Source organism: Typha angustifolia, chromosome 2 (genome assembly GCF_048772165.1).
Source record: "Typha angustifolia cultivar Huaian chromosome 2, ASM4877216v1, whole genome shotgun sequence".
In the NCBI taxonomy this organism is placed as follows: Eukaryota; Viridiplantae; Streptophyta; class Magnoliopsida; order Poales; family Typhaceae; genus Typha; species Typha angustifolia.
In genome coordinates this window covers 6,357,611-6,368,292 of record NC_133240.1, presented here as the reverse complement: position 1 = coordinate 6,368,292, position 10,682 = coordinate 6,357,611, and the positions used below count along the sequence as shown (strand labels likewise).

The 10,682-nt window shown below is 34.6% G+C and overlaps 1 protein-coding gene across 1 annotated transcript; it reads left to right on the top strand.

Moving 5' to 3' along the window:
* Window positions 1-225: 225 nt before the first annotated feature.
* Window positions 226-10,417, top strand: LOC140777141 (ATPase GET3A). Its single transcript, XM_073121064.1, has 8 exons — window positions 226-705; window positions 5,977-6,101; window positions 6,714-6,864; window positions 7,164-7,274; window positions 8,429-8,567; window positions 8,930-9,045; window positions 9,141-9,300; window positions 10,102-10,417. The coding sequence occupies exons 1-8, from the start codon at window positions 457-459 to the stop codon at window positions 10,140-10,142; spliced, it is 1,092 nt and encodes a 363-aa protein (XP_072977165.1). The 5' UTR covers window positions 226-456; the 3' UTR covers window positions 10,143-10,417.
* Window positions 10,418-10,682: the final 265 nt, after the last annotated feature.

Here is a 10,682-nt window from a genome sequence, read left to right as displayed (position 1 = left end):
GTAGTTTCTCTCTCCATCTCATAAGTATTATCATCATAATCAATGTTCAAGATGATGGTGCATCTATACTAAGCTTAGTTGTCTGTGGCCTGATACCTAATCGGCTTTGGCTTGTGTCGAGGGTTCTCGCCCCACCCAGCCCATTAGATGAACCCAATAGAAAAGAGTAACCGCCCTAAACCACGATAACTATTGAGTTAGAGGCTCTACGTGAGAACAGAGATCTCGCAAAACCGACGATTCCTAGCTTGGCTTAGAGGTTATCCACGAGCCGCGAAGCTCCTATATAGGGGACATTCGTCGAACAGTCTGCGTGCTTCCCCTGAAAGGAAGAGAGAGAGAGAGAGAGAGAGAGAGAGAGAGAATCAAATTTAATATTTGGATCCAAGAAGAGGAGGAGAGAAGAGAAGGGACGGAGAGATCAAGGCTATACCTTTGATCGAATCCGCCGGGGCGATGGAGGTGCCGGAAGGATCGGTGCGCAACGTACTGGAGCAGGAGACACTGAAGTGGGTCTTCGTGGGTGGGAAAGGAGGAGTGGGGAAGACGACCTGCAGCTCCATAATATCGATTCTTCTCGCGGAGGTGCGGCAATCCGTGCTCGTCATCTCCACTGACCCCGCTCACAACCTTAGCGACGCGTTCCAGCAACGGTTTACCAAGATCCCCACTTTGGTTAATGGCTTCACCAATCTCTTCGCTATGGTACGCTAAGTTCGATTCGATCCATTACGCTATCAGTGCTGCCTTGTTTAATTTTTCGTCTTACACGGGTTGGTTCGGATTGGGTTTCTGGTTCCGGAATTTGTTCATGGTGAATGATGCTCCTTTGATCTCATGGTTTCTTTTTGCTGATCCGGTTGATGATTTGCATGTCAGTTGATGCCTGTAGAGGAGATTAAGTGAATTTTTAGTTCTATGGTTGTATTGGTCTTAGTATGTTTCAAAATTTTGAGAACGCAGGTGGAATTGAAAAGGAAAGAACATGCATTTGGAAATTCTAAGAAAAAAAGGGGATGTAAGTTACTTTAATTATGGTTTTACTGTAGAAACAATATGTGAAAGATATGATTTATACTTGCATTAGATATCATGGCTATTAAATTTTAGAAGGCATGCGCCAGATTCACACGCTGTTTGGACGGAGAGAATAGGAGAGAAGAGACTAGAAAAAGAGAGAAAAAAAAATAAAAGAAGAGAAAATAATTTTTTCTCGTCTTGTTTGGTTGTAATCAAGTGAAGAGAAGAGAAAAGTAAGTCTGTTTGGTTTAAAGAGAGAAAAGAAGAGAGAAGAATATGTTTACTATTATACCCGTCATCTACTATTTAATCGTTAAAATAATTTAGCATAAACTATAATATTCATAAGATTACTCTTTAAATAAATAAAAGTAATATAAACTATTGTTATTTAATAATTTAATCATCATGCATCATCTATTGGAAGAACTCTTTTTGTTCTTCAGTTGGGCATCCAAAAGATGTTTGGATTTGTATAGGAATTTATTATAAGAAATGTGTAAGCCCTGAAATAGTGAAATGTATATGATAATCGACTCCAATTTTAATCAGCTCATTATAAATTGTATAAATACGTGGTTGCCCTTTTGCAATAATATCATTTCCTTCTCTGATTGTCAAAGTAACGTCATGAATTGCTTCCTTTATAACTTCATATTCTTTCACTTCCTTTTCTCTTGGAGCTCTTCTTTTCTTGCCCTTTGAGGATAATGTAGCTTGAAAAGATCCTTGAACATTTAATTCAGGATTATTTGCTATGAAAAGAGAATCATTAGTCATATTACTGAATAGTTCCAATATTACTTCATTTTCCTTTACAGTCTAATCAATATTATCAATATACATATTTAAAGCTTTCTAATTGAGTATATTGTTGTGCTTTCTCTTTTGGAGTTTCAGCACCCAAACCTGTGGGCCTATCTTTTGCAAACAACTGCAACAATTTATTATAATGATTAATTCTTAACCATCCATTTTTTTGCTGCAAGATTTTTCTATAAGAAAGAAAGAAAAAATAGCAAGCAAATTACAGTTAGTGTAAGGTCATACATTCTAGAGAAGAATTTATGCTATGTTTATACATGTACCTCAATTAGCGCTTTCTAAATTTTAGGCTCTGTATGCCACATTTCAGTCTTTGGGTTCCATGCAAAAACACTCATTTCTTTAGCAGGATCATAACAAGCTTGGAATTTTTTAAAATATATTTTCTTCAAAAGATCATGCTATTTCTCACATTATGGGATAAAATGTGAAGAAATATTGCGACTTTCTCTTCCACCTTAGATATTTCTGACTTTTGAATGCTGTGACATCTTCTAAGAATACTACAGAGATGTTAAAATGATTTGGGCCCCATGTGTAAAACTTCATTACTTTTCTCATTAGTAATTACTAATTAGTTGTTCCCTAACTGCTTTTCCACCATTAGCGCTTTGTCTAGTAGAATATGTTAGATGCTTTGGATAAAAGTTTCATTGAAGCACATTCATGAAATATGTTATATAACAAATCACTTGAATAATTGACATTTGTCACTTTCGATCGCATTCAGATAAATCAATATTTTTTATTTTCCTGCCTTCCATTTACAACATATGAATTAGTATTATTAATAGGATTCTTGATGCCACAAATAAAATAATCATCTACAATATATTTTTGTGATGCCTAACTTATACATTTATAGTTATTCAAAATAATTAACCTTGACCAAACCTCACCCTCCAACCTAAGGGAAAAAAATTCATTCAAACACAAAAACAAAAATCATTTGCAAAACAAGATAAACAAATGCCTTAAATCGAAGTTGCAAGACAATGAATAAGCTCCTCGAATTTCACATTTAAATAAATGAAATATAATACTTTATCTTTTAATATTGTAATAACATCGAGAATTTTTCGAAGATACTCGAGAACAAAGACTTGCGATGGATTACTTTCCCCTGGTCTTTTAGCTTCCTCAATTACAAGAAAAGGTTTGAGCTTTCCTAAGTTTCCTTGATTATGGAGTGATTTCAATGTTTATCCCTGTTTATTCTGGGAAAAGATTGGATTTGGATTGGATTCTATAGGGTTTTATGGGATTTTGGTACTTGGGTTTCTTTTGGTTTGACTTGATTTTTTCTGTGGTGAAGCATGGTAGGGTTGAATTTTGATTTCTTGGTGCTCAACATGACAAAACACTCATACAATTTGGTATCAAGATCAATTAAATCGAATCAAATCATATGTTAACCTAATCCAATATGACAATTTCGTATAGGTGAATATCTCATGCCTTATGTTATTAAAGTGAATAGTAGAATAGGGGCATATTTGAAATATAAAATGAGTACAAGTTTTCTGTTCTCTTCCTTTCTCCTTCTTTCTCTCCACTTTTGGAGAGGTAAAAAGTGCGTGGCTCTTTGTTCTCTCTCTTTCTCCCCAAAAAAATTTAATCCAAATGAGAGAAAATCTTCTCTCCTCTCCTATTCTCTCCATCCAAACATGTCAAGATTTTAAAATATGATAGGGAGAATGACTAGGTTTGTGTGTAAAATTTCAAAGAAGGTAAGGAGAATTAAACATTTTGGAATATAATGTATGAATGAAACATTTAAATTAATCCATGAAATTTAAAAGGTAAAGAATTATGTTTTCATTAAGAACATAGCAAGCGAAAGAATTGAACATTTTATAAATTGTGTAGCACCTAAGCGGTCCTAGATAGGTTTCACTTAAGGTGGGAACCAAGGCGATTCAAATGGTGATTTGTTTGAAAACATTCATAATATTTTAATTGGTTTTCACTCTTTTGAATCACCGTAGAAGGATGAGATCTTGCCTATGCAAAACATGTTACCTTGTAATTAACTTAGTTATCTACGTCAAGCTGTATATCCTTGTCTAATTTTGGCGACTTAAGAGAAAAATAACTGATGTGTCGTATTAATTGAAGAATCGCGTTGGATTAATGATTTTAAAAAAATCTGCGTAATGTTAGGCTCCTATCTTAGATAGAATAAAACTATGCTTCATTTAAGTCCCACCTAGATGACTATCTTAGCATCTTGTATCATATTTTAGTATGTAGATTGATTCTAAAAACCAAAATCATTGTACATATTGATGAATCAATGGATCCTAATAGCTTACTATAGTTTTTAACAAGGATACATTAGTATATTGTTTACATTGTAGGTATTAATTTTAACTTCTTCTCTAACTATTATTTATTTTATTTGTTTATTTTTTAACCGTCTTGACTTCTAGGCACTCACCTAGGCACCCGCCTAGCTCTTAAGGCTATGGTCTTTTGTTTGCCCGTCTATTGCCTACAATCTTTATAAAACCTTGCATTAGATCATGTAGAGAAGCCAAAGCATTAGAGGTCTTCCGCTTGTATATCTAATGAAACATATAAGGGACTTTGGATTAACAATGGTTGTGCCAAAGGCACTCCCTCGACACGCCTTTACGTCCCACTGGCATTCATTTAATATATTTTTAATAAAAGAATTAGAATATTTAAAGATGTTTTTAGGTCTTCAGCACGTCAATCTTTGATTTTTGGCTCGAATATATGTATTAAAACCTACGTTACAATATTTTATCTTTAGATTATTTTTGTAAATAACCTATTTTATTAAAAATATAGCAATAGTCAAATATAAATATTATTTAACACGTAATATAATTAGATATATTCATTAAAACTTATATTAATAATTGAACACTTCATAATATGATTGAATGCTTTATAATATAATTGAACACATAATTTTAAGTGATAATAGTTCAATAATTAAAATTAATATCTAGTTAAATATAGAATGTAGGGAAGAATCAAATATTTCATTTGCCGACACAAGAGTAACACGAAAATGTTGCATTAAATACTGTTGATAATCTTCCATCATATTGATGATAATGATGACTTCATTTGCCAGCAGAAAAATAACTCTAAAGTTGTTTGATGATGATCGATAGAAATAAGAAAATATTAAAAAAATGGGCTCCACATTGGCACAAGTCAGCACGCGACCGGCATGCACCTGTGTCAGTTGGCACGGCTCCGCATAGGGCCATGTCACTAGCACACCCAATGCCAAGTATTATGCCACCATTTGTACGGTCATCCTTGCTTTGGGTTATATAATTTTGAAAGAAAAAGATAATATGCAAGATAAAAATCGAGCCCAACAACAAGGCCCAATCAAATCCTTGACTCATACGTGATGTTTTATCATAGGTTCCTTCGTCATATGTGTATGTATTTTTTATTGATCACATTCATACGTATGCATATTTGTATATAATTTACCAGTGGACATAGGAATATCTGGTCAAATAGTCATTGCTGTTCCATGCTTCATGAGACCTGTTTTTCACCACTAATGATATAAATGTGTATGATAGTCTAAGTAGATTGACCAGGATAAGACGAAATGGCTGGGCCTGAGCCACATTTTTCAGTCTCTTCACACAATGTCCGGCAAAATCCTTGAACTCTGAGTTTGCTCAGGCGAGCTCAAGGTTTTGGACCATAAAAAATTAGGGCCTATATTGTAGCTATACTAGAGAAATGAACTGAGCTCAAGAGGGGCACCGACATGGCTTGATCAGGCTATGTAAGAGCTTGCTTTTAGGCTGTGGCCTTGGCCTTAGTTTCTATGATAGGCCTAAAGCTATGGCCTAGCTTGACTGCCTCATTGCAGCCCCAAATATCAAAAATCTTATTTAATGGCATATTTTTCACTTATTAGTTTTGCAAGTTATTTCTGTCCCAAAAGTTACTGATTTTCTTGTGGTACTTTTGTTTAACTCATATATCAATCAAGGCATTTTGTTGGCAGCAGTTTCTTCTACAATTAGGTTATAAGATACCTTCTGATTCTTTCATATTTTCTTTCTTTGAATTGATTACTTTTATAATCAACTATCCATTTTGTCTTTTGTATCTTCTTTGCAGGAAGTGGATCCTAAGGTAGAAAATGATGAGTTAACAAATGACGAGGGGATTGATAGCTTTCTTTCGGAGTTAACAAATGCAATCCCTGGAGTTGACGAGGCTATGAGTTTTGCTGAAATGTTAAAGTGAGTTCTCTTTCTCCTTGTGCATGATAGTGTACCTCAGTCATTCTTTCCATCCATGGATGGTAAGAGAAATATTTAATCTTGTGTAATTTCATATGTCGTTCCAGCAATGATATATATCTTTCTGATGAATAAATGAGGTTTAGGAATCAGGGTCCCTATGGTTGAGTTCATTATAATTGGAGTGTTCTAAAGTTGGCCACTATATGCAGTTATGCAGGTGCATACCAGATTTTGCATAAAAAAGTTATTCAGAAAAATATAAAGAAAACAATTGTAAAGTTTAGTAGCTGAAATTTAGCTAGAAATGAGCCAATTGTTTTTCTTCTTTCTTGATTATATTATGGTCTTACTGGACGGTATCATTTCTCTTATCCACCTTAAATTCTAGTACATTTGGTTTTAATGTGTTTGGGACTTGCATAATCCACATTTGAACGAGTTCAATAATGTTGGTTCTATCATGTGTAGAATGAAAGTTTGGGTTGTACGAGGATAGACTAGATCAAGATAGGTTTCTGCTTTCTTATAGTCACCTGTGTCTTTTTTCTTTTCCTTTCCTGATAGTACTTCTGAAGATAAGAAGTATAATTAAATGTTTTTGTATTACAGATTAGTTCAAACAATGGATTATTCAGTTATAGTGTTTGATACTGCTCCAACGGGCCACACATTACGTTTGTTGCAGTTCCCATCAACCTTGGAGAAAGGTCTGGAAAAGGTGATGACCTTGAAAAGCAAATTTGGTGGCCTTTTGACTCAGGTAATGCATAAGCCTTGGAAACCTGTAGAAATAGTTTAATTCTGGTTTTCCGTTATGTTAATCTTAGTTTATATGAGTATGATATATGTTATCATCTCTCTGGTTCATCATCTTGAAGATCTCAATGCTACAATACCATTAGCACAAATATTCTATTTGTGCCCATGCCTATACTAGTATACTTCTGCTATAGTGTGTTATAGTTGTGCCTGTAAATTAAGCTAATATGTTTTCATTTTCTATAATTATCTGTTCAACCAGCAATTTGGTGGCAAGTGACATGCTATTAATTTTGACAGGCTACTCGTCTATTTGGTCTTGGTGATGAATTTAGTGAGGATGCAATGCTTGGAAAACTGGAGGGGATGAAGGATGTCATTGAACAAGTGAACAGGCAATTCAAAGATCCAGTAAGATTACAAACCTTCCAGATACTTTAATTCTTCAACAGGCCTTTAGTCTCTGTTTAGTGAGTCATTTGTTAGAAATATTTACTGCAGTTATCTATTATGGTTGATCGATATGTGCACCTAGTTATTTATTTGAGGATTGTCATTTGAGAGTTATACGCTAGGGTGGTTGTAAATCATATGGAGTTTGGACTTCGTAACATTACTACCATTGTTCAGGATTTTTATTTGTCTCCTACAGCATCACCTTGAGTTAGTCCATTAGGAATGTTCCTAGTATATTCTTTTCTTTTGATTAGATGTCTTTCTTTTCTGTTCCTCTGCTTACCTTTTCAAGATAACCACCTGAATGGCATTTTAGTCTATACATGAAAAAAATGGATTTTAAAATAGACTTCTCGTGATAAAATATTATGTCGGTAGTTATATGAAAAAAAGGTTATATATTCTGTGCAGGTAAAATGCTATATTTTGTAACTTTGAGTGGCATTTTTTATGGCTACCTAATTTTGAGTGGAACATATGATATCTTTACAAATATAATGATCGATAAAAGTGATATGTACAGCCTTTTAATATCAATTTATGAAAAAGTCCTGGTGTTTTTAAGGGCACATATGATATTTTCAACATTTCAATAGTAGATTTGTGAACATTGGATTAATAATGGGGTTTCCAAGGACACATGAGGGAGAGAGGAGGGGAGGGATAGAGGTTGAAGTGTTCACCGCACTAGATGATTTTCATCATGGGGTTTGTTTGTAGACGATAAGGAGCAAAGGCTTTATGTGCCAGCATCTAGGGCCAAACTATGCTTCTATGCATGTAAAATGGAATCATCAACTTCATAGTGGAGTTTCTGCAACTCTGCCATTTACTTCCATGAGAAACTTCTGAACAGCTAATGAGTCGTCAAATTTTCCTGGCCTCTTGTGTGCAAGTTATCATTATTGTGCATCCATATTTTACTTTTTTGTATCAGTCCAATATATTGTATATTGACTAGTACATTAGTTGAGTCATTCTTACGGTAGTTATATGTCATGTTGGTCTTGTCCTAATCATGTAATTTTGAATCTAATGTTTTTCTCTTGATTTGTATGCTTTGAAAAGTTAAGATGTCTCTCTTGACATGGTCACAATTTTGTTGACAGGACTTGACGACCTTTGTATGTGTTTGCATTCCAGAATTTCTTTCACTTTATGAAACTGAGAGACTGGTGCAAGAACTAGCGAAGTTTGAGATAGATGCACACAATATCATCATTAATCAAGTCCTTTTTGATGAGGAAGGTACATAGCTCTTCTAGATCTATTCTCTGAAATTAACTAATTATTGTCCATCCAGAGGTAGCAGGCCAAACTCTCAGCTTTCTACAGTCCCACCCCTGCCCAGTCCAAAATATAGGAGTCTTGTCCTGTGCAAGATCATGTCTGAATTTTGGGAAAAAAATTGAACTGAAACTTTAGGCAGGCCCAAAAATTACAGCCTAGGTCCACATCTGGGCTCAGGCCTGAGGTTTAAAGTTTGAACTCTCGGCTTAATCTGGCTGGAGAGCGTCCTATCCTTTTGACACACCATACACACCTCTCCTTTCAAGCTTCTCTATATGCCCATTTATCTAGATTCATTTGCTCGTGTTTCATTTTTGCAGCTCCTGAATCCAAGCTGCTAAAAGCACGAATCAAGATGCAGCAGAAATATATCGATCAGTTCTACATGCTGTATGATGATTTTAATATCACCAAGTTACCCTTGCTTCCAGAAGAGGTAGCAATATCTGCTTTCCTGAAAGTTTCTCCAGATGTTTATTTTCGGTTCCTGTCGGGTGTTTATCACTCGTAATGGAATTTTGGTTGTTGCAGGTATGCGGAGTCCAAGCTTTGAGAAAGTTCTCCCAACACTTTCTTACACCATACAAACCTTCTCTAATTAGGGGCACTGTAGAGGAGCTGGAACAAAGAATATCCATGTTGAAGTCACAACTGAAAGAATCCGAATCTGAATTAGAGAAGCTGAAGAAAGGCAAGCAGAAAGCATAACCCACTTCCCTAATTAGTCAGAAAGAAATTCACAGATCTTTAGGCTATTGCTTGAGAGTTGACCGTGTCAATCTTTTCATCCATCCTATTTATTTCCCTTAATATCAATCAAGTGCTTTATTTTGTTGTAGCAATTGTCTTAATAAAATAGTAGATGGTGCTGATGATATAGGCAGCCTTGTATCTGGTGTGTTATTTTGATGATTTTGATTCATGAGCAGACATCTGGCGGCAATGCAGACACTAGATTTTTTTTTTTTTCTTTTTTTGGGTTTATCTTACTTTACTATGTAAAATACTATCAGATCACTGTTAGATTGGAAGAAGACTTTCTGAAATTTGTCAATCCATGCAACAACAGATTTTGTACTGTTGGAACTTCAAATATGATTCGTAGAAAGATTTGCACTCAATCTCATATTTACTTGAGGGATTTTGGTCACAAACTCATCCAGTGGAAGGAAGCTTGTAGCTTAAGAGTCTAGACTGGTATATCTCCCACCTAATTTGGTTTATCTTCTCTCTTTTCTTTGTGAACTTCTTAGCCAGCCTAATGTTTCATGAGTTTGTTGTGTTATACTTTGTTCATTATAGCCCATCATCAGCATTACATAATCAACTCCTTATTTCTACAATGTTGTTGGATAAACCTATGACATTTTGCTCTATATTTGAGACCTTGTACATAGTCAGTCATATTACCTAAGTTTGATATTTTGTCAAGCTCCATATCTTGATCTGGCATTTGTCAACTAGCAATTTCTTGTTCTTCTTTTTTCCACAGGCTTTTCCTGCAATCAAGGCTCAATTCCTGGTGATGGTTGAAACAATGAGAGTGACATAAAGAAACAATACAGACGAATATATGGACCCAGGAAACTTGTAGAGCGTTCGTTTGGCTCTATCAATGACAAAGATAATTTCTCTACAAGACAAGGAAAATGGACAGCTCTCCTTCCTGTGAGCAAATCCCTGCCTCAGCACCTTTGAATTATTGTTCTTGTCAATTCTACTATTGTCCTCGGAATTAAATCAAGTGTCTCATCATGGACACCAAACTACTAGCAATATTTTAATTTTTATTTATCACCAAACTTATAACCAAAAGTTTTAAAAAAAAAATTAAAAAAATACTGTAGTAAGTATTTTACGTTATTATGTTATTATAAAATACTGAAATATTTAGTGTTTTATTTATAATAATCTGTTTAGCTTAAGTTAAACTTTTACTTTATATTAAAAATGCTTATCTTAGCAGCGCTTTATCGTAAGGTAAAACTCCTGCGAGTTAATCATTTTTTATATGGCTAATAGTGTAGTAGACCTCTTTTAGTAATAAGTTTGAGAACACAGCTAAGTTTTGTC

What these genes read in the sequence shown, in the direction of transcription:
- LOC140777141 (XM_073121064.1), top strand. Translation starts at nt 457, where the DNA reads ATGGAGGTGCCGGAAGGATCGGTGCGCAACGTACTGGAGCAGGAGACA. An exon ending in AGTTTTGCTGAAATGTTAAA is followed by an intron (nt 6,102 to 6,713) that starts GTGAGTTCTCTT and finishes TTTGTATTACAG; the next exon opens with ATTAGTTCAAACAATGGATT. An exon ending in ATTAGAGAAGCTGAAGAAAG is followed by an intron (nt 9,301 to 10,101) that starts GCAAGCAGAAAG and finishes TTTTTTCCACAG; the next exon opens with GCTTTTCCTGCAATCAAGGC.